The sequence below is a fragment of the Pomacea canaliculata genome, linkage group LG1, assembly GCF_003073045.1.
Source record: "Pomacea canaliculata isolate SZHN2017 linkage group LG1, ASM307304v1, whole genome shotgun sequence".
NCBI classification, from domain to species: domain Eukaryota; kingdom Metazoa; phylum Mollusca; class Gastropoda; order Architaenioglossa; family Ampullariidae; genus Pomacea; species Pomacea canaliculata.
Window position 1 is genome coordinate 12,215,930 of NC_037590.1, and position 24,986 is coordinate 12,240,915.

At 38.8% G+C, this 24,986-nt stretch overlaps 1 protein-coding gene across 1 annotated transcript; it reads left to right on the forward strand.

Moving 5' to 3' along the window:
• The first annotated feature begins 2,004 nt into the window (after positions 1–2,004).
• On the forward strand, positions 2,005–22,918 carry LOC112560031 (neurogenic locus notch homolog protein 1-like). The gene is made up of 16 exons (XM_025231629.1): positions 2,005–2,076; positions 2,958–3,074; positions 7,788–7,857; positions 9,529–9,667; positions 9,826–9,927; positions 10,620–10,682; positions 12,970–13,061; positions 14,136–14,245; positions 14,508–14,656; positions 15,009–15,110; positions 15,380–15,442; positions 16,393–16,490; positions 20,326–20,447; positions 20,558–20,639; positions 22,349–22,437; positions 22,659–22,918. Exons 1-16 carry the CDS (start codon positions 2,005–2,007, stop codon positions 22,743–22,745), a joined length of 1,557 nt encoding a protein of 518 aa, XP_025087414.1. The 3' UTR covers positions 22,746–22,918.
• The last annotated feature ends 2,068 nt before the right edge of the window (positions 22,919–24,986 follow it).

The following is a 24,986-nucleotide window of genomic DNA, read 5'->3' on the forward strand; positions in this document are numbered from 1 at the left end:
CAAAAACAAATTAGATTAGAATATAAATTTGATTAATATATATGGAATGACCAACATGTGAATGTGTTTACCAGTAACTTAAAATCTGATGAGGTCACGACATTTTTTAAGGCGATACACAGCCAATACTCAGGGATATTACTACTGCGCTATCAGGATTTATGGATGGTCTACGCCAAGCTGGTCACTGCATGAAGAGTGTTCTGATCACTGTCAAAGAAAAAAGACACAAATTTCATTTGATCTTGAGTGTATAAGAAAATCAGAAGAATACTTAGAAAACAGCTGAATAAATTCAATGTAAACAATTCAGTTGAAGACAGGCTGAGCTAATATGGAAGAGACAGGAATATAAAACTTTATTGTACAGCAACTAAAAATAACTCATAAAACTCCTAAATTTATTAAAAGATAGTCTAGAAGATCAGGAAAGTTACTGAGGCAATGAGAAGTGTATTTATAAGAAATGTTGAAATGGAAGCTGTTACGGGAACAAGTGGATGGTTGGTTGTCCCGTATTTAAATCGAGCGACAAAGCATAAGTCCCAGCGCCTATGTCGTTGTCAATGGCTCGTTTCGGGTGCTAAACTTACTGGTCCAACCTCTTCCAGAAACTGAGTCTTTGCAGTCGAAAATATTCCCAAGAACTTTATTTACAGTTTGTACAACAATGTCCACGTATTATACACTCTGGGTAGTCAGCGACACTCCGGATACACAATCAGCGACACACGCTGAGACTAGTAGCGACTCCTGCTACTTCATCAGTCTCATCACAGCGACACACACCTGACACAACAATGAAGTTATCGACGACACGCGCCCACGATGGTTTCTGCAACTCTCTACTGACTACGACTACGACTGCGACTCCCCTACTTTAACACCCACTCTCACCGCTCATATACAATGTACACAAGTTATCTAGAAACATCCCGCATCTACTCGTTGCACATGCGCTCTCTTGCACCGGACATTCCAGACATTCCAAGGACATTGGACATTCCAAGGCTGACGTCAGTCACACTCGCATCAAAGCGCTGACAACGTCGTGCGACACGTCGCACATACAGCTACCACATTTAATTCATAACAAAATCTGTCTTCAAAGAAGATTCGTGTGATTCTGATACAGTTTTTAAAGCTGTCCCTACGGGAACTATGACAGAAGATAACAGTTGTATTGAAGCAATGACAGAAAGAAATGACAGTCCCGATGATAATAGTTGGACCAATGCTCCAATCACTATAGAAGAAGTGAAACGTGCTATTTAACTTATTGAAGACATCTAGGCTAGAGGGCAGTTTGACCCACTGGGACGGATGATTTATAATTTATAATTGTAATCCATACAGACACTTAATGAAGTGATTGCTAGGTGTCACCCCACGAACCGCATGCAAATGCCCTGGTTACTGACGAGTGTAGACGGTATCCTCTCTCTCTCTATGTATATATACCCTAATACAAAATGAATTAGCGACTGGGCACAAATAGTGCAGCTCCCCTAAAATCGTTTACCTAGAAAAGCACTTGAAAACATCTCTTGTTTATTAAGGTATGAGAAATTGTCATAAGAGCTGTACTATAAATACAGTAGGCGAGTATACAGGAGATCTATGCTAATAATTATTAAGTTTTGTAACCCCTTTATCTGGGACGAGCAAAACTGGGACAATAAACAATATTATTCACTGATACAAACTGCTCGCACACTTACAAACATTGATGTTTAGCTTATAGAATTTCAGCAAATATGTCACGAGAACTTTAGTTAAAACGATCTCTAAAAGGAGACACTATATTATGCTAACTCAAAGAAGTTTATTAACTCATTGGTAGTCTTCTTTCAGTCCAATATTGCCATTTCATTACATTCTATGTGTTTTAGTAAATAAAAAATGTTTTCATTCTCTTATAATTTAAATTTCGTACAGGTTTTTTGTGGTCGATCTCCTTTCTGTTATTAAGGACACATTACAATTTGTGATAGAGTGTACATCATGAAAATTTTCTCTGTTCATGCTGACGCCTCCTTCTACCCTTCTACTGGATTTGCGACTGTCAAGAGTTCGGTGAGCAATATGATGCATGACACAAACAAACTGGAATGATGTGATAGCGAAAAATTATAGTCTTAAGCTAAAACATAATGTGGTATACGTGTTTTGTTAATCTTGAGTAGTAGAAAGCATGATCTCGTAGAGCGTGATTACATTGACATCCGACATAAAATTATGAACTTTCTTTTTTTTTATTTGACATTCGAAGAGAACGTCGTCTTTAAAAGTTCTTTTAAAGCTTCAGGCTTAATATAAAAAGCTGAATCGCTGTCGATCATTTTGGACATTGTCGTTTTACGGAGGACGATATTGTCATGGCTGGGTTGGTGGCAGGAGGTCGATATGACTGGGGCGAGATGGGTTGTGGCTGACCTACTTACTGTCTCTGGTTTCTCTTTGTTTTCCAGATAAAATCACCCTATTGTGCTTAATTAATGACCTTTTGCAGAAATTACGTTCTTGTAAAAAATACGATTTTTGTCAAGGATTGTTTGTGCACTGTTGCAACTTTTTTGCATAAAAGACGCTTAAAGTATAAATAATGCGTTGTCTACCAGTTTACACGTATGGATGGAGTGCTATTTCCTGGAAAGTGAATGCCCTTACAAATCTTTAACATAACAATGGCGAAATATGACAAAGAAAATTATTATGATAAGGATTTTATAATTATTTTTTCCAACAATTAAATCAATGAACCTCAATTTCCAGGTGTTGGAAGTCAGGGTTCGTGGAATGAAAGTAGACAGGTTGAGTTTCCCTCCGTTGAAGACCTTCCCAGTTATGATTTGATTTTGGTTTTACTGTAGTATTTAGGTAAGTATAGTGCTCTCAGAGTGAGTACAGTCCTACAACAATACGACTGGTAACATTTCTACTTACTGCTGAGACAGGGCACAACTGGGGTTCCTCACACGATCCAGAAGGCGAATGTGCTCCTAGCGACGCACAAGGTGGTCGCTACATCATGTACCCGTCCTCATCACCACAAATCCAGCCCGAATAACTTTGTACGTATATAGGTTATGTTTATGTCTGTTTTAATTTGTTATAATTGGTTATATATTTTGTAGTTAACCAGTGAGCTGACTAGACATCATATCCACTTATTCAATGTGGTTTGTGCCCAAAACCTCCTATTACCAAGAAATTGCTTTATTTAAATGTTGCTGACATAACTAATAAATAAATAACCCCATGCAGCGCTTGATTTAGCAGCACAAGTAAATGGGAAATATCTGGGTATCTTGTTATTAAGTATGAGTAGGGGCATATGCCTTTTCCACTAGGGAGCCAGATCAACACAGTAAAATAGCTGTTACCGGGTTTCATGCCTTTTTCTATCTCTAAATGTTATACGAGCAAAATTGCTCTGACTCCTCCATATATCAACTGTGATAACGTGACAGCTAATGGAAACAGCAAGAATGGTGAAGAAAAGTGAAGGAAATTCCTCGAGGAGGCGTGGTTACGAGGGAAACGGAAAATACGTTGAGTACACATGAAATATGTGGCTATGTTCAACTAAGTTTTTAATGGACGGTTATATATAAATGAAGAAATTTTGGTGACTTATATTTTAAGGGACTTAAAGGCTGAACGTCGTCTTCTTCTCACTCCTCTAGGTTCCATCCCATATAGGAATAAAGGGAAATGAAGAGGGTGATAATTTTGCTAAGTTTGCAACAAAACAGTCACCCACCTAGGCATAACTATTTCACAACAGTGAGAAGAATGGCCATAAAACCATCAATAAAAATAAGGTTTCAAGAGACTGATGTCCCTCTCCTAACTGGATGGAGAAAACTAGCTCTTTACCGTTTTTTTTTTGTTTTTTTTTGTCAATGGATCTGTTCGCTTTTTAACGTATTTAATCGATCTGTGATATTTGTTGTGTCGTTCTCATCTGTTCTGGATTGTTCCTCATTGCTTGTGCTGCATCGTTTCATCCAATCAATATTTTCATTCACCGACGGATTCTGTGTACTGTTCTTCGCTTCCATCTTGTTTTAGGTTTTTGACTTAACAGGATTATAAAACTTCTTTATTGACACTTAAACTTTTTCGACGTTGTAAACCATGTAAACCATGCTGCTTTTGATTGTTTGATTGACGGACCATGCGGGTTGCTACTTGTGAAGTTTAGATCTTTGATATCTGCGCCTCATTGATGTCGTCTGGTATAAGATATTTATCCTGTTTACTCCTTCACAATCACAACAAACACAAGCCGTCACCTTGCCAACCTACGCTGCCCTTGAATTTCTTGAGGGATGGAGAAGCACAGCGTGTCCACTGTTTGCCTTGAATCTTCGACTCAGGTTGGAAGTAATGAACCCAGGTTTCATCTTGAGTTACTGATCTGCAGTGGAAATTCTCATGATGACAATGTCATGGAAATAACCTGATGTTGGTGGATTCCATTGTTAATGACTGTGGAGCGGGTGGCGTAGTCACTATCATGCCTTACCTGTGATGCCTACATGGAGATTACCTTCAGTAGCAACGCCTTGTGGACAACATGTGGCTTGTGCTAAAGGAGTTTATTAAACCTTTTGTACACGAGCACTACCGCAGGTTTGAGGAGATATAGCGGACAACTTGATTGGCGCCTACATCAGAGAAATACATCATCGTAACAGGCAGCCAGGATCACCTCACATAACAATAAATACATATTCGAATTTGTTCAGTTTAAAACAATTTTGCTGCAAGTGTGAGATTATAAAGTATATTTTAAAGATGCTAATCTCCTTAAGGTAGTCTTCGACAACTGTGTAGGCGACATGGATACGGGTTTTAAAATTATCTGCTGGACTCAGGTCTACTTGCTTCACCACCCTGATGTGCAGGACAAGTGCGGCGTGGAGATCCACAGTGTTATTGGAACACACCGAGCGCCCATCATACAAGACAGGAGTACCTCGAATTCAGAACCCATTTCTTTACACAGCTCACTGAAGATGCGGTGCCTCACAGCACTATTTCGCACATAGTTCACACATTTGCACTACAGTTTGTAAAACTTCTGCCATTTTCGAGGCAAGGTTTTTGTTGCCAACGCGTGCCTGTGCAGAATACAATGCGTAACAATGATGTGTGGTGCATCGGCTTTTACTGGCCACCAAAACCAGACTTTTTTCCCAGCATGACTGGAGCTCCGTCCGTACAAACCTCAGAAACCATATCCCATGAAAGATTGTTGTCTCTGAGGAAGTCCTCCACAAGCTTCTTCACATCGGCTGCCTTAGCAGTTGTTGTAAGAGGCTTACAAAATAAAAACTCTTCTTTGATATGTTGTCATACATAGCGAACCAACACAGCAAGCTGCCTAGGTTAGAAACGTCTGTGGTCTCGTTCAGTGAAGGCTGAATTTTGCCCGACTTGAAATGAGATCTGCAACTACTTGAGCCAACTTTATCATGCACTAGGAATGTCATTTGAAAGAGGATTTGGTATAATTTACCTTATCGCGCTGTTCGAGTATCAGATTCGCCATCTTTAACGCTGCTGGTCGAGAGTTTCACCGATGTGTGCCTTGTCCGTGCTTTGCGATTCAGGTAAGCAACTTTCGTACGATGCGGCGAGGGTCGGTTTGTTCGGGTACAAATCCAGAGCAGGCAGAGTGGCCCTTTCATCGAATCTGGCTCTTTTCACCTTGAAATTCAGCAAGCGTTGTGTCTTGTATTCCTCATCTCCATGCAGCTTGGTGATTGAGTGTTCCTTCAGTTTTGCCGGTGGGAGACTCGAGTTGCTCAACTTGCATTTGCACTCATGCAGATTGAGGACGCTGACTCCCATCACGCTCCGTAATACACGTGAATCCATGTTGTTCATATTCGTCCGACCACTTTCTTTTCTTGCTACACATAGTGTGGATTAAAATACTAAGAAAGAAACCACACAACGTACGACTACGACAGTCACAAGTGGTGACCACTGAGCACACTAAATTCCCCGCAGCACTGTGTCACAAACCTGCTGCGCTATACTTTTCTTTATTTTTTTTTAAGCTAGGAAGGGGTTAGGGAAAAATAATTGGCTGGGGGAGGTTGAAAGACACCAATTACTGCGGCTGTCAGTGTCAACAGCCTGAGGCCTGCCGCGCCAAACAGGGATGGCCGGCGGTCACATGACATGCAGTTTACATTGACATTGCGCTAGGCGCCCCCTATATAAAACAAGCTTTTAGAATATGTTCCAGTCATTTTAACAAGTGTAATGAAAGCCCCCACAAAATTTCAAAATCATCATCGCTAGTAATATCAGTAAGTACCGATCATCTTTAGTACACATTACGTAATAGCTTCATCATTTCTCTGTTCATGCTTGTTATTCTCCCTAAAAGACCTGACAACAAGGATGCCGCCGCTCAAATAGCAGACAGCTACAACAAGGCCTTCCATAGATCAACTGATCAGGCTGTATTTATAGGGTTTTTTTTTTCGGAGCTCCCAACAAAGAAAAATTTCTATGTCTCTTGCGACTATAGACAATAAAGATGTCTTGTATCTTGTATCTTGTATCTTGTATCTTGTAAAAGACCATTACAGAGAGAAACATGATCTCCACTAAATCGCCTAAGGTCTTGTCCATCATTAAATTTGCTCTTTATCCTCCTACCAGATTCAAGTTACTAGAAGTAAATAAAAATATGATATATGCATCGAGCAAGCTGAAGCAATTTCCAGCATACCAGCAGAAAAGACAATCATGCCTACATGTAAAGCCAGACACTGGCTATTAAAATTTATATCTGCTTAGTGAACAGATTACAATGAGAATTGTGGCTAAAGCATGATAATGTAAACACTTGTCTGTCAATAGTAATCCTATTAATACTGTTACTTTTTATCCTCTCACTTGCTTAATGGGAAATAACTATAGAAGAAACATTTCTCTATTAATCATCTGCAAAGGACTACAGCTTGCAAATCATCGAGTGCAATCTAATTTAAGTACCTATTACGACAGTTTTTCTTTTCTGCTTTCACTTGTACAAAACACACCCACAATCCACATTATATACACTTCATCAGAAAACTAATTCATGACCATAATATTGTGTTTTCACTTATGTTAGCTTAGTTCTCTAACTGTAAGGTCTACATCACCTTCAGACAACTCTTTATTTATCTAATAATTTTTTACGGATAAAATTATTACATTCGACATTTTGCGTTTTATTCGCTGTTTTGTGATGGTGCAATCGACGGCAAGATCAAACTTAGAAGCACTCGACATCCTTACTGCACCGCACCTTCCTCGTTTCCTACTACACAGATAAGCCACCCGCCACTTAGTTTTGGGCTCATATACCACACATGTGTTCATTAGCATGGCAATTTGTATGTTGTATGTCCTGTAAAAATCACATCTGTGGCATTAGTCCAGTAATTTGTGTGTCCTTGCTCTGATATTTTCAATGACTAAAAATGTGTCTTTTATCAAAAGTTTTGAAATGAAGACATTAGAATTGCACGATATCATTGTAATAATAATTGTTGATTAATTGAATGCAGTCGACAGTATTTACTTAAATATTATTTGATTTCTTCAGACCATAATCTGTATTTAGGTTCAAGACCCTTTTCTAAAACCTATATCTTTTTATGTTGTAGCTCTTTGATTATAGTATTTTCGATAATGGCGTAAAATCTTTCAAGGTTTGTTAAAATCTGATCTGTTTGTTTTAGTTGCAATATGTTTTTACAAATTTTCAGCGCTTTTCGCCATGCAGCATAGACTCTATTTCACCTGTGCTGAGTTCGGTAAGCCAGCGATGCTTTATAGGTAAGCTGTTAAAACGAGCATATTATTATATGTTTGTATGAAGCACACTCTTTGATGACTGTTCTCTTGTTTAGTAAATAGAGTCTATAAATTTTGAATGAAAGAAAACTTTGGTTGAAACAACGGCGTACAAACATTACACCAGGCTCGGTGCTACCAGGAATTTGTGCAGATTGTACTAGATAGTATACCTTATCTCATGGCTCCTAAGTACTTGATGATGATGATGATGATGATGTGATGATGATGATGATGATGATGATGATGATGATGTCAATTTATAATGCGCAGTTTGTAACGTTTTATGAAAGAGTGTGTCTGCGAGCGCGTGTAAACATCTGCATGTAAACCACGCTCGCCGCACTCTTTCACCTTTTTCAACAAAAAGGTCCGGCCAACGATTAACACATTTAATGTTTATGAAATTAACTAACGATGAGATGAAGATGAAACAAAATAAAATAACGCTACCCCCTCCAGCGTCAACCTCCTCCTAACGTTTCTCAGACGCTTGGCGCTGACGAGATCACTGACTAGACCAGCAGGTTAATCCAGTGAATCACTTCACGCAGTTCGTGAAGCTAAGGAGAGATTAAAACCGTATCGGCGAAGATGTTATATTCCGACCGAATTGATTACTACACCACACTCGGAATACACGTGATAATACTCCACTGGAAAAACGTTGGATCTCCGTTGCAGGCAGTTAACCACACACTGTTCACTGACCACGGAGCTCTGCACTCTCCAACTGCTTGGTCTCGTCTGTCCCGAGAACCGTTAGAATCAACTAGTTAACTCGACCTTTTTCCCCTCCTGACCAATCAGGCACCCCTAGCGACCAGGTAACTAGGACGACCATCCAACAGTCTTTCTTGGAGACTCTCTCAACCAATCATGAGTACTACATGGCTCTCCATTGCCTACCGTCGCCCTAGTTACGCTGTGCTAAGCTGATTTACGTCATTCACTATATGACGCAAAAGAATCGTCACGCAGAGCTACGTCAGCGCTCGCGCGACTGCTCTTCCCTGACCACAGGGAGAGTTAAAAATAAACATGAATCTAACTAGATTCGTCTCAATCGCGAATCGTTACACAGGTATCCATTCAGAAGAATGCTCATTGAGTAGGAAAAAAAAGCTTGAAGCTGCTTACTGTACCCCATTCACGTAGATCTCTGCTTTGTCGTATCCACTGAACATAACTTTGTTCTTTTCAGTGTTGGTCTCTATTCCATATCCGTTCGAACTGTCTGTCAGTCTGTTGGTAAGGTCTTGCAGTTCTTTGTTAGAACAGGTTCAGGTCGTTAGCAAAGCGCAGGCTGCAGATCGACTTTCCACCAGTTGAAACACTAGCTGCATTTATTTAAATTGAGTGAACGGTTAAATCAAAGAAAAGCTGAAGCATTGGAAAGATAACATTCTTTTACGTTTATAAAAGGGTAGACAGACATTTATTTTGCAAATGTTATCTAAGTCTTGCGGTAGCTGAAGCAGAATGACTCCCTAAGGGCCTAAATCAAGAGTGATAAGCTATGAGATGTTCAATACATCGCTGTAGATACCAGCATTTGAAAGGATTTAAGTTACGCTTTAAAATCGACAAATACTCGACAGAAGAAAAAACAATAAGTGAGAAGCAATGATTCTTGCTAACTGCATGTTTCAGAAAGTGCTCAAAACGAAATTCCTTGCGGCAATGGAGTCGTTGATTTTCTAGAGGAATGCGATGCAGGCCCAGACGGTCTGGAGGGCAAAGACAAATGCTGCAGCAGCATCTGTCTGCTCAGAGAAAACGCTCGCTGCAGGCAAGTTGGTTTGTGAAGTGTCTTGCAATTCCCCATTTCCAAAACACCCGATGTCTGTACCAGCATCCTTTATCTTTTTATGAAAGCAAGATAATAAAAGTACGAGTGCAAAATGTAATATGCAGTATCGTTCTTCATGTTTTTCTTGACGTTTCTAGTGATTTCAACAGTCAGTGTTGCCGAAACTGCCAAGCTGCTCCAGCGGGAACCAAATGTAAAAGAGACCCCGACAAACAGTGTATAAAAAGTGCAACGTGCGAGTATCCTTTTTTAATTTTCTATTTTTAGGGGTTTTTTTGTTGCTTCATAAGTGAAGTAGGAGCAATGTTTGATTATTAAGGCCAACTGAGTTTTATTTAACAAGTAAATCATGAAAATAATTTTATTATGAAGTATCAACATTTTGTGTGTGACAGTTTACTTTTTTTCCCTTTATCGAGGTACACGTCAGTCTATTGGTAAGGTCTTGCAGTTCTCTGTGAGTACCTGTTAACAGATGTATGCAATGTGTAGGCCTTTCACCAATGGAAATGGAAGTTTGATGGTAGTGGAGGGTGTTACGCAGGATGTTGTGCGAGAAGATATTGAACAGCACCGGTGGAAGCGAGATCCTTGACGCACGCCTACTGTAGTGCAAAAGTGACCTAGTAAGTGCTGTTCAACGTCATCTTGAAGAACATTCTGCAAGAAACTCTCCATGACCCTTTTAACGGTTGTAGACCTACAAATAGATCTCATGGTAAGTAGTAACAATGACATTACCAACAGACTAACACCAAAGGCATGTTTGGTGGTGACCAGACAGCAAAAAGATATAAAGAAAAAATATATAATTAGTATGAAGATTTCACAGAAACCTGTTGTCAATTATAAATCTCTCTCCATATATAGCATTATGACAAAGAGCTTGGGTAAACTACTTTCTTCTTTTAAGACCTTAACCGCTGATCAGTGGCTCTGGACTTTTTTGTCCTTATTCTGTCCCTGTAGCCATTGGCTCCGTTTGCCCAGACAAGTATGTATAACCTAGGCATTAGTTGTGTTATGTATATACATATAGACATACAAAACAGTTGGGGATTAGTATCAATTCCACCTGGTCTAGATCTCTTAAATCACCTTTACCTCAACAAACAGACGTCCTTAAGAACAGGATTTGCGCAGCATGTGCGACGGAATTATGAAGAGCCGTGTAGACAGAGGTCAAGAGGCAAACAAATTGAAGAGAATGACAAATAATCAATAAACAATGTCACGTCAATGATTCTGTAATTACAACCTGTGGTGTGCAAAGCAGAATCCGTGGGCAGCGATTTCGACTGTTTCTCTCATAATTTGATTATTAAGGAGCTAAAACATATTAAGTAGCTAAAACAGGTCACATCTAAAGCTTTTATGACCTTAACCTCTTAACCTCTAGTAAGATTTTACTCATTTTTCTTTGTCAATGATTTCGTACAAAAATATTATATGAAGGCGTTAAAGAAGCTATATCTAAAGTTGTCCTGCTTTGTTCGAAACGATTCAATCACTCGTTCACAAGTCACCTGAATTAATGCCTGTGGGTTTGTCATATGACAAGCTGTAGTACAGTGGGGAGGATGCTAGACAGGAGTACGGCGTGGCCTTCATACGCAACAAGGTCGCCAGAGACGTCATCAGCTGTACACCCGTATCCAACAGGCTGATCTTCATACGTGTCTCGGCTCAGCCCCACAATAACACAATGGTCTAAGTATACGCTCTAACTTCCACGCATGGAATTAACGAAGTGAAGGAGTTTTACCAACAACAACACAAGGTTGTGAAGGGAGTTCCGATAAAGGACATCCTCGTACTCGGTGACTGGAATGCACAGGTCCGCCCAGACGCCTACCAGCAATAGGCAGGAAGGTGGGCAAATTTAGCGAAACGGACGATAGCGGTACCAGAGTCCTTGAATTTGAGCAGAGACAGAGACTCACCTTCGCCAACACCTTACACCACGACAAGAAAGCGATCACGGCACTCACCAGATGGATAGGTTCATACTCAAATCGACTATTTCCTGCTGTCGAGACTATTCAAATCCAGTATCAACAAAGTTAGACAAGTACGTGTCCAGGCGCTGATATAGGTATCGACCATGACCCTGTTCTAAGGAACCTGAAGGTAAGAGGGAAGCAACTCTCAAACAACCCATCACCCTCCACCCCTGTGTTCGCTTTAGTCTTGAGAAACTGCAAGACTCAAACGTTGCAGAAGTTTTCAAGACCACAGTTAAAGGAAAATTTGCCGCGCGAAAACCTGTAGAATGTGATGTCGACACCCTCACTGGAAACATAAAAGAAAATAGTCCAGGAGCTTTTGAAGAGAGATAAGAAAAGCCAGATCGTACCATCTGCGGAGACCAATAATTACCCCCTATCAACAGCAAACAGTGCTAGAACTACATAAGTGCCAGAACCATAAGCCTTATCAGCTATCCAAGCAAAGTCATGCTGAATATTGTACAGAACAGAATCAGCACCACTACAGAGGAACTGCTAGCTGTAGAACAGGCTGGCTTCAAATAGAAGCTTACTTTCGTACCACAGTAGGCGTACATCAAGGATGTACTCTATCACCAGAGCTGTTTAATATCTTTTCGGAGAATATCATGCTCGAAACCCTCCACGACCATCATAGTTCCATTCCCATATGGAATGTATGACATAGGCATATGGAATGGAGAATGAAAGGAGCGAATCTATGGTCAGTGGCTGCGGCAAAGCAGAAATCTTTATGTAACCCTGAAATCTGCAACATATTGAAGACAAAAGAAGTTTCAGATACTTGGGAGTCACCCTGTCCAAAGATGGCAGCTAATTATCTGCATCGTGATCTCAACAGCACCAGCAGTAGTAGCTAAGCTAGATAGGACTGCTGACTATCGTCCACAGTAGAGTGGTAGGTCCTGTCAGCTACCGCGTCTATGCATGTGCTCCCCACACAACAGACACCGGTCAAAGGACGACTGACTGATGTTGTATCATGGAAAGGGATAGTCAGCTTTATATCAGTGTGATATGAGACCTCATATCGAGTCAAGCACAAGAAGAAAAGTAACGAACAAGCAACAAATAATGACAGCGAGCAGCAAACACCGAGGATAGAGAGTAGAAGTAAGGATGATGCTGACGATAAAAATTAGGGTGACTTATTATCGAATTAATAAAATAGATGGTCATTGTGACCTTTTATGTAGATTGATTTATGTGCATATGAAACGGATTATCCCAGGAGTCAGCAACTTGATCATTTTGATTTTTTTCTTGTGTCAGTCGTGTGTGTTTTAGAGGCAAGTGTATTTCCCCATGTGAAGTGCTTGAAGAAATCAACAGGAGGACCTACGAACCATGCCAGTGCCAAGATGGTGAGGCTGTAAAATTGTGCAAACAAGTGTCTTTTGCCACTCACTGATGCATTAGTATTGCGATCTAAATTATACTACTGTTCTATTAAATGTGATTATTTAGTATTTAATTTACACTACTGTCCCATTAAAAATAGAATTGTTTAGTATTTAATTTGTAACAGAGTGGTAGCGGATACATGATGTGAGTAGTAAACGTGCTACCACACACTCAAGCAGATGTAGGAAGAAAGCTGGCAGATGTACTTTGCTGAAGTGGTCTGAACGAAATACCACAGCTGCACTCCTCTACAGTAGGTTACAGGGTGGAGTCGTGGGCGGAAGCTGTCTTTCCTTTGTTCTGTAGTGTCGCTACTGATCATGTCTCCAGCACGTCTCGTGTCAGCTCCGCCTTTATGTACACCTCGCAGGGCTAAACTTCTCGTGATTCTCATGTAGGTCCACTTTAGTCAGCACCTTTAATTGTAGTCAATCCTCACAGAGCACACTTGCTGGTGCTGCATTGCATCTTCTGCCTATAGTAACTATAATTCACCGCAGGGTAATCGCCAACTACTCTTTACATTTTTCTTTGCGATGTTAGGAAGGAATGAGTTAGCTAGAAAATAGCAATTTTCAAATCAGTTTTATAAGACTGCCTAAAGATTGCCAAGTGAATAGTCTGTCAGTATAGTACAGGTATATGAAAGCACGTTGTAAAAGTATTCCCAGGGGCTCTTGGAATGATACTAAGATCTCCGATATTTACCAAATGGATTTAATGAATAATGACAGTTCACAATAAAACTGTATCAAACGAAAGTGACATAACGTAGCACGAATAACAGTAAAATATAAATCGTAACAACCCGCTAATAAATCCTTGAATATAAATCCTATGACGTTCTCCGATGATGGAATTTTACCCTGAAAGGGTTTTAATATTAGCAGATAACAATATTTTTTTATGGGCAAGTTGTTGATAGGAGTCAAGATTGTAATTTGGTAGGTCATAAGAATTTAATTGATACTAAGGCGACTGGTGCCGCACTTCGCCAACAATTTTTTACTTATGTTGTCTGTCATTTCACACAGATATTAATGCCTGCAAATACTGCTGTAAGGAGGTCTTTGGCAACAAATGTATACCAACTGCAACGTCTCTTGGCTTTGGAGAACCCTGCTACAAAGGTTTATGCAATGAAGTGAGTGAAGGGTGTGAGGAGATTAAAATTCGTTTTACTTCTCTGGTGAAAAAGTGTACAATGTGTATAATGCTGAATGTTTGACCATGGATCAACATCGCAGAAGAAACAAATAGTATAGTGTTTAGTCTTACTCATGCTATCTAGACATCTGGATGTTCATCTAGGATACATAACTGAAAACTTGACTAAACTAGAGGTCGCGTGTAAAGGTCGCAACATATTGATAATTCTACTGGTGTAGTTTCCATTCTATCTGCAGCAAGGAGAGTGCGTGCCAAAGGAGGATGCTGCTTGCGGCAATGGTATCTTAGACAAAAACGAAGAATGCGACGTAGGAGAGAGCGTCGTGAAAAACCAAGATAAATGTTGTAGCAGAACTTGTCATCTCAGAGAATCTGCACAATGCAGGTAAACTAGTGTTTTGTGTCTCCACGTACTAACATTTCGATCATATTAGATAATATTCCAGCTTACTTTAATTTCATTCCCATGCAAGCTGGTATTTCAGGAGTTTCTATAATTTTCATTGAGACCAGTACTTAAAACATCTACGCTGGTCACGCATCAGTTGCTGGTAGCACGTATCAATTAATGCGAAAGGTAAGAGAAGAAATGAGACGGTTGGGTTCAGTTATTCGCATACCAGTGAACAGTGACATTAACCACTATGGCATGCAACCCTTGCGTCTTGTACCTTTTAAAAAAAGAACAATCAGTAACAGGGCATCTGAAGTACTCATTCTGTTCTGGGCGTTTACAGTGGTTTCAACAAACCGTGCTGTAAAGACTGCAAAATCGCACCAAAAGGAACTAATTGTGAATCTAACTTTGAACTTCCGTGTATGGAAAGCGCAAAATGCGAGTATCCTTTTGTTGTTTAATCAACTATACATTTGATGATAACTAACGCCTCACCCTTCACCCTGTACCCGCAGATGTCTATGTCATATTATAAGTCAAATATTAGTTTTCATGTATGATAATTTTTTATCTATTTGTCTGATTTCCTCTGCACATTGATTCTTACGACGAAGCAGTGGTGTGTTGTGAGCAAAACATATTTGCAGTTATTTCTGATCACATTTTCGTGTTTGACTTTTGCCTGCATACATTTCCTTGACGGTTGATGAGTGGTGTTTCCACTGATTGTCCGTCTGCTGTGCCAAAAGAGAATGGAATAGCCTGTCGTGGAGAGTATGTCATGTCTTTTGTACCGCTTTTTGCATACATAATTCTTATTTTATTATGAGGTTTTAAAAAATACATTAATATTTGTATTAAAGTTAATAGTGTGATTAGTGTTTAAAATTAACATTATAAATCTGAGAAATGTATAGAGATAGAAACCCACAGTACAGCATCATTGGCTTCAAAATGACATTTTATTGTCATAAAGGGATGACATGTCATGAGACTATTCAATAGAAGAGAGCTTGATACAAGTGACCGAGGTGCTATACGGTACCATGCTGTACACCAGAATAAAACTATTTTCAAAACTCTGCTGGCTTTGCTAAATCTGCCCTCTGTCGTTTGTACTGCTCAACTTTATCTTGGAGAACATTATGCAAGAAACCTTCCATGATTTTCTTTATTGGTTGTAGACATGTATCAAGTTAGTTTGCGCTTTGCAGTGCAACCGATCTGGTGATAGTCACTAACAACAATCTTCTAGACCTCACTCACAGACTGACAAATGAGTTGCATTTTGGATGGAAATAGCAAGAACAAAGAGACATAAACATTACACAATTGCACAGCAAATCAGACTTCTTTGTAGACTAAGAACAGTGGAGTTTGGTTGTATCACTTACTTGGGAGCTATGTCATCAAAGATGGCTGATAAACTGCAAAAATCCAAATAGAATTGCAATAGTGACACCAGTAATGACCAGGCTTTGGCACATCATAAAGTTTCTTCGAAACATTGGCTATTCTATTCTGCCCCGTGTGTGCGAAACATTAGGCAGAGAAATAAGGATTCAAGCATTGAGATAGTGAGAAATGTCACTCGCGAGAGCCACTAAAATCTCTAAAATAGTAATATTTGTAACAAAACGTAAGCAATAATAAAAGAAAAGAAGAAGAAGATGAATGTAATACACCCAAAATTCGTTATTAGTGTTTTGTTTTTGTTATTTCAGAGGCCAGTGTATTAACGGCAGATGTATTACCACATACTGTAAGGAGCTGGGAGAAAAGGATAATCGGCACTACAGAGCCTGCATGTGTGATCATGACGGTGAGATCTTTATAGTGCCTAGAGAATTAATTTTATTAACACCAAGCTCGCCTACTGTACAAGAACATAAAGATACAATGATAATAATAGGCATCGGCACACACGCCGCTCTGCCGGTGGAATGTGGGCGATTGCACAAAAATCGCTTTGTTCAATTCAAAGTATTTCATGGACTATCAGGAAAAGAAATATTACTATTAAATCACAATAAATAGCAGATATTCGTCATGTGTTAAGAGTATGTCTTTGTTTTATGTTATTGGAATAATAATAGTATTTTGTGATGACAGTTGGTACTCGGCACGAAAATCGTCTAGCCGTGCGGTGGCAGTTGTCAGTGTGACGTGATCGCATTCGCAAACTTTCGCAATGTATATTGATGTGTACATATTGAAGTAAGTCAGCGAAGATTGGCGGAAATGCCTGTAAATTTTATTAATGAAATTCAACAGTTTTCAAGCACAATAAAAGGTGACGGAAAATATTTGTCAAGAAAATGAAAGTAAAAGTAGCACTCACTTTAATCAAAAGGGGTCGGGTTGACTGTATTTCACACACAAATTTTGCAGTTATTAACTTATTGTTTACTTGAGACTGAGCTTGTGTGTTTTATTTCTCTCATCACCATCAAGCAAAAGTTTGGGTTGACTAAGAAGTTTGAGTGTCCCCAGCAAGTATTAAATATTTACTCTTCATTTTTAACCACTACCTCCCACTCCTCTACAAGTAAACATAATAAACATAAAATTAACGTGTTTATATCAGTGTTTTGAATTTAAACCCACTCTTTCCAGTAGCTTAGAAATAACAGCTTTTGTAATTTTAATACCCCTAAATCATTTATTTTCCACCTAAAAAATTAATGATTTTGCAATATTTCAAGCTGCATATCTCACAAAAGTTACACTGCAAGTTTGTAGAAAAAATCAGAACTACAGTATATAGAACTTACTTTGAAAAAAGTGTAGCAGTGCAAAGTTAGACTGGAACAGAGAGGACTATAGAAGTCGGAACGTTGTCATCATCAGGGAAGTGTCTGACAGCCAGCACCACCTGTCAAGGGTTATAGGTGTGGTAACATCGTCCTCGTCAGTCTAAGTGTCTGATTAGCCAGCACTCATTAGCCACTGGATCATCAAGTGGATAATACTGGCGGTACAAACAAAGGAGAGAATTCAAGGGGATGTATGTGTGTGTGTGTGGTCGGACACGAACTTGGCTTGAACGTAAGTGTGATCGTTTGCTATTCTGTTTGCGTTGGAACACAAGTCTGGGACGTTGTTATTACCAGTTGCGGTTCCCAATTGAGAGACTGTGGAATATGGAAGTTGAAACTTATGTGGAATAGTAGAATTAACTTTTATGTGTAGAGTTTGTATGACTTTAACGCGAGAGAAACTTAAGTAACTGATGTGTTATGCCATGACTATTGTTATTTATTAGCTGTTTCTGGTATGTTCTTAAAGTAAACTTTTTCTTGCCTCCACCTAACGATAATCAAAACTCCCGACAATATTGATTTGGGTTCATTTTTGTCACTAAGAGTTTCTCAACTTTTATGAATTTCACGTATCATGAAAAAAGTGACTTTGCATGTGGATTTGACCATACTGCAGTAACAAGAAACATTTTGCCTCCAACTCAGGCAGAATTTTGGTTTGCGTGCGTAGACAACAGAGATAAGAGGCAATTTTTTAACTACCAAGGGAACACTTTTTCAATACGTGGAAAGGCAGCGAACGAGGTAACCATGGATGGAAAGCTAAAATTATCAGTTTCCACAGATTTCAAAGACTGTATGTAGAAGGACAAAAAGCACAGGGTATTGCTTTTATGGCTGAAGCTAGTTTAAAAGCACACGTCATAAAGAAAAAAATAAGAACGCGAACCACTATAAAGCTGAAACTTTCTTTATAAACTCTGATATAAAAATGGCTAATAAAATTGTGCCCCAGTTTCTTTCTTTCATTTATAAATATGTGATAATATTAGTGAAAAGGACCTGTAGTTATAGCTGCATGCCATGAAAACGTCCTTAAATGATCCTCAGAAGGTACTTCCAGTGTGGTCAGTCCCGTGTGAGCCCTGCATATGAAATGGAGACTAGCATTGCAAAGAGTAAAGTAATACTCATTAACAATAGAAAAGCAGAGATCTTTATGAACGGGATACGTCAGGTACGGCTCGAAGAGGTAAGCAGTTTTAAGTACAGTGATACCTCGGTTCTCGAACATAATTCGTTCCGGGAGGACGGTCGAGAACCAAATTGTTCGAGAACCGAAGCAATGAAACTCATAGGAAATAATGGAAACTGGATTAATTCGTTCCAAGCCCCAGAAAATGCCTATTTACTGGCCTAGTTTGTATATAATATGTAGAAAAACATAAGTCTCAACAAGAAATAAGAAATAAAAGTGTATTTATTAAAACAAAAAAAAAAACCCAAAAAAAATGCACAGTACAGTACAGTAAATTGTGTTTCATTTACTGTACCTGTACCAAACTTTATGGCAGGAGGGAATGAATGTGGAGGGAGGAGGGAAGGGGGATGGTTATTGTTTTGAAGGGGAGACCTCTTCAATAAAAACAGAGGGTAACTAACTGCTCTTCGGGTGTTTCTGTTCTCTGTATCTTTTGCTGAGGAGAATCAGAATCTTGCTCTGCAGTTGCTTGTCTGATTTCTTTACGGAAGAATTTGTCAATTGTTTGCTGTTTTTTTCTCCTTTGCAAAATTTTGCGGAAAGTGGACATAACATTGTCATTAAAAATGTTAACTGCTCTATTTGCTACCACTTTATCAGGGTGATGTTATTCAACAAAATTTGCGATTTCTGCCCATTTTTGCACACATTTCGTGACTCTCTCCACAAAAACGTGACTCTCTCTCTCTGCACTCACACTGATGACGCAAGCAAGGCGCGCTGGGCCGAATGAACGCCATTCGGCTCAACTCGGCTCATCTCGGACGTTCGGATGTTCGAGTTCCAAATATTTGTTCGGATTCCAAGACAAAATTTTCTCGAATTTCCTGGTCGAATACCGATTTGGTCGAAAGTCAAGGCGTTCGAGAACCGAGGTATCACTGTACTTGGGAGATACCTTCTCCAAAGACAGCAACCTGCCGAGAAGTATCTGCTTCATGATCGCGACAGTAGCAGAGGCGATGGCTAGGCTCGACAGGATCTGGCGAAGTCGTAATATTAGGTTTACTACGAAGTATAGTCTATACAAAGCCCACGTAGAGCTGATACTGACTGACGGATATGAAAAGGAATCAATGATGCGAAAACGATAATCCAGGCATTCTTTAGGAGGCTGCTCCTGATCTCGTACAGAGAACATTTAAACCGATGACTTTATACGAAAGCCGTTTACCACACGCGTAGGACTTCAGGAATCCCTCCTTGCAACAGTGAAGCGAGGTAGGTTTGCCTGGTTTATCCACGGAGCTACATTATAAACCTCAGTGGGTTTGTCCATGTAGCTCGCAACGATACCTTGTCAGAGTCTGTCCTTTAATGTACAATGGAGGGTGTTTAGCGTGCGGTGGACAGGGCAAGAACGTGAACGAGGGGACTGGTCGTCCTGTGCAGGATCTGCTCGCTGTGGCCCAAAAGAGGAGGGCTTTGTCAGCTGCCGTGTATATCCAGACGCTCCCTCCAACGACTGGTACGAGTCAAGGGATGAAATACTGAGGACTGTAGGGAAAATGTTAGGAAACAATACAAAGCTCAGATGGCATTCCCCCATGTTACCTACATTAGTTAGTTAAGGTTAGTCTCGCGTATCGTGTTTCTCGGCCAGCTCATGCAGCACTCATTCTGTCTGTTACCAGCTTCTGCAGCCTGCAAGCGCTGCTGTCTGGAGGTCTTTGACAACAATACAAATGGTCCGTGTTTCCCTACAAACAAAACCCTTAGACCTGGACAACGCTGCTACAACGGTGAATGCAACGAAGTGAGTCGTGCAAAGTGATTTTGTGTTGATTAATGATATCAATCTACGAAGATTGCCTTAAAAGACCGTGAGATCGGAATCATTTTTATGATTTTTTTGTCTGTTTTCAGGAAGGAGTGTGTATTCCATCGGAAGGCCTTTATACTGTCCGGCTTTTCAAGTTCTTCAACAATTTGGATTTTGACACTCTTGGTACACGCCAGATTTTCTTTTTCCAAAAAATGTGAAAAACCTTTTATTGATATTTTTTTGAAAATTACAGAAATTTTCTGTTCAGGTGTTAAATTCTAAGTTTACTGTAAGACTTATGAAAAGGAGTCATTAGACACTCAAATACTTATCCTGGTTACGACGCTTGTATGTTTTCTTTTTCTATAATTCTGTATGTAATTGTGAGCAATATTAATGTTTTTTTCGTGGTGTTTAAAAGTCTTAGCACATGGTTTATCCCATTTAATGTCACATTTATTTTCTGCACAATCATCTGTCCTTCGTGGCTTCAGTTTCTCCCTTGTTTGTATGTGGAGGGTGTAACTGGGCAGTGATCGATCTTATCGCCATTTTCTACGTGCCAGCCACGTGATTGATTCCACTGATGTTGTGATATTGTGTCAACGTCAGCTGACCTTATGCAGTGTACCAAATGTCACTTATGTTGTAGTTCGTTTGTGTGTGTGTGTGTGTGTGTGTGTGTGTGTGAATTGCCCATGTGATTTACTAAATTGTGCTGTACTCTATTGTAATTCCCACCTTTGCAATGGTTCCCTTCAAGTGTTTGCTGTATTCTGGATGCAGGCCAGTGAACTACTTGATGTTGTCTAAACATTTTGTTCCTTGGTCTGTTTAGTGTATCTATTTCTACTTTCTATCAGGGACTGATTGTTACACTTTGCCAGTCTAGTCCTGATATTTATTCGATCTGATAACATCGCCTCAATCTTCATATTTTCTCTTAAGCCCGGAAGTCTTAGAACGGCTCAGTAACGTGGGTGTCCTGTTACAAACTTTTGCCATTAAAATATGATAACTGACATGGACCTGTATTCTTTTCTGCAAGTTCGCAGACCGGTGTTTCTTAAAACCATACTGAAGTGTTCTTGTTTTTTTTTTAAACACAGATATGAATAGATACCTAAATAACATACTAACTCTGTAATTTGGAGCTCGTTACACACAGTCGTTGATGAGATATTTACCTGAAGAGTGCTCGTTTTACACCTGGAATCATTTACATGTGCCAAATCTCACTCCTGCGCTGGACAGCGGTGTCACCTTAGTTTTTAGTTAAGCCACTCGATGTGGTTTTTGTTTGTGATACACTACAGAAGATTCAATCAGACCAATTTCATTTTCATTCTCCAAAATAAAGCAATAGTTTTAGGGACACATATTTTCTAGAGCCTTTAATGCATTAAATTATAATTATAAAAGTATAAAATATTTTTAAATGTACTTTGAGACCCCAAAACATCTAAATTAAGCGACGAAGTGAAAATACTCTCTTTTGATTTTACTTCTGTTTCTGCGAGAGATGATTAGATGCTGGCAAAATGTTTAGGAGAGAGGCTGAAAAAATAAAAATAGAATTTTGTAAAACTCAAGCAGCTTTGAGTTGTCGATTGAGCAGTAGGAAAGAAGAAAATGAAGAGTCAAAACAGGAAGAAAAAGCCTCTCCTGCCGCTGGCCACCAGTTGCTACGAACGTGTCAGACATTGTACACGTATATCTTTTTGTTGCTTTTTCTTTAACGAAAAAAAACTTTCCTTGCTATTATCGTCATAATGTTACCTTGGGACTAATTTAAATCAGTTTTATTTGTGAAGACGTAGACTGTATATTTTTAAATGATAGCTTACATAGCAGAACTTTAAGAAGCAAATATTTGTGTTGTCTTTTCAAAGTGGAGACCATGAAGACTAACCTCGTCATGACTGTCGTGTTTCTGACAGCACTGTTCTGGATCCCAATCAGCTGGTGCATTTCCTGCATGGTAAGTTCTGATCCTATAAACATTCCAGCTTGTCTCACATCCAACAAATATAACAACATACTCGTATTTGCGTTTCTTAGGTTTAGTTTTTTCTTTCACTCTTTTTTTATACAGAAACCATCAGGCTTATTCTATTTTTCTTGACCTTTATATATAATTTTATTTTTATGCACATCACAACATTTTTTACATTATGGTGTGTTGTATGATCTTTTGCACAGGACAGGAAAAACAAGGCACGCAAAATACCACCCACTGAAAGAACTTCTTTGTCCGTGGAGCGCGAGTCTTATGAAATGGGAATGTGAATCCGGAAGAATCTTCAGTCGATTAGGCAGGATCTTCCACCGAGGCTGAAGGATTTCCAGTCGATCCGTACGCACAACCGTAAGGTCCAACGCCTTCCAAACGCCAATGAAGGGATGTGGACAAGAATAAAATAAGTCCATCAGTACTGTAAGAAACAGTATTAACACGAAATATTTCAAAGTCTGGCCTAACACAACAGACTAAATAATACCTTAAATATTTTTGTCTTATCGGATGAAGACTATTACTTTTTAAAATATCACAAGTACACACCGAAGAATATAACATTTCTTAAATTACATATTTAAGACTTGTTTCTATAACTTAACACTGTCTTAAAGAATCAAATTAAATCCAATGCTTTTAAACAAGCAGCTAGGAAACATGTACTGACAAGGCTGACAGTATACATCGAGTTTTATCTATAAAAAAAAATTTAGTTTTAAAGTTTAAAATTGTTTTTGTGCACAGCGTTTCTATGAAATGGATTATCTAAATAGATTTAATGCCTTTCTTTTTATTAGTATTAGCAAGTTTCAGTTTGACTTGGTTCTTTGGACTGTATTTAAAAACAATTCTAGCTAGTGTTCGTACACATGGCGCTGGACACTGAACTATTTCAAAGTAAGAAGTATATCTATATCTATATATTCCCACAGACAGATAAGAAAACTACATTTTCAATGTAGCTCATTGTGATATATTTGAAATTCGTTATTCAGTAGTTAAGACGGATTTGAACAGTTTCTTTACTCAGACAAGGAAATAAAACATTTTAAAGGAAGCGTAAATATTCAGAAACTTTTTGTGGAAAGATTGTGTGCCTTCCAGTTGTTACGCAGAGTAAAGAATGATGGAAGAGATTGTTTTGACATCTTTTGACGTTGAAATTTTGTAAACTGTTTTAAAGAATTATATACAATGCTTTTAACAAGCTGGTAGGAAAAATGTCATGACGAGACTGAAAGTATAGCTTAAGCTTTCGCAAAAAACATTTGATTAAAAGTTATAAAATTGTTTTGCGCACAGTGTTTCTAGGAAACGGGAAATCTAAATAGGTTTAATGCCTTTCTTTAAGTGTCAGCTCGTTCCAGTTTTACTTGTTTCATTGAAATGTATTTAAAAACAATTACGGCTAGTGTTAGTACATGGCGCTATTCAGATAACAAAACTGCATTTTTCAATACAAATTAGTTTATTGTTAATATATTTTAAATTTGTTATTTAGTAGTTAAGACGTATTAAAAATGTTTCTTTATTCAGAAAAGGAAATAAAACATTTTTAAAGGAAATGCAAATATTAAGATTTTTGTGTGTGGAAAAATGATCATCCTGCTAATAGTTAAGCGCAATAACGGACAATGAAAGATTTTTTGACATTTTCTGACGTTGAAATCTTGTAAAGTAAGTAAACTCAAACTGAGACATGAGCTAACGACACTCATTACTGAAATGAGCAGTTAATGAAACACTGACGTTGAAATAAAACGTAGCTTGCAAAAGAATTCAGTAGCTTCCTGTTGGTTTTATGTCTGAGCAGACAGAGATAGGTGCCTCAGTAACATGTCCAAACCACCTTGCATGTATAGTCATGCATAAGGACCGACATTTGCAGTCATCAACCGTCCACGATAAGAAGAAACGAGTTTGTTTCCCGAAAGTCTACATTTAGTATTAGTACGAAACTAAAACTCACAGCTCTGATTTTTCTTCACTAGATGACGTCATCTTTAAGACGTTTCTATCGAGCAGACGATGATGTATGTATATTTCCCCAGCCTGGAGATCATGAAATTTAAACTGTGTGTGGAATTAAGTTTCTAGCATCCTGATTTAATTAGTTGCCTGTAAATACAAGTTTTCTTTTTCTCTCTTACAGTGAATACGAATACTAAAATTATTGTGAACGACTCAACGACACGATTGCCGGTCAAAGATGGTTTGTTCTTTGAACTTTTGATTTTACTTCAGTACGTCGTTCTACACAAAGTGATTGCGATGGAAAATAGAAAATTACAAGTAGAAGAAAGTAAGTTGTGTGATTTGAAATACACACTAGTTGTCAAGTTATAACTTCACTGACACAAACACAGTTATTATTACAATCTAAGTCATTTTAATTAATGCTTTGATTTAAAATCTCTGGCCTAGGGTTCATGTCGCTGACCTCACTATTTCGAATAAATACACGGTTCAGTTGAAACAGATCTAAGTTTTACATCTTATCGCTATTGTTTGGA

Coding starts and splice junctions, on each gene's coding strand:
- LOC112560031 (XM_025231629.1), top strand. CDS start 2,005: ATGAAAATTTTCTCTGTTCATGCTGACGCCTCCTTCTACCCTTCTACT. Junction 3,075..7,787: donor AATCCAGCCCGAATAACTTT/GTACGTATATAG, acceptor ACAAATTTTCAG/CGCTTTTCGCCATGCAGCAT. Junction 14,657..15,008: donor AGAGAATCTGCACAATGCAG/GTAAACTAGTGT, acceptor GGGCGTTTACAG/TGGTTTCAACAAACCGTGCT.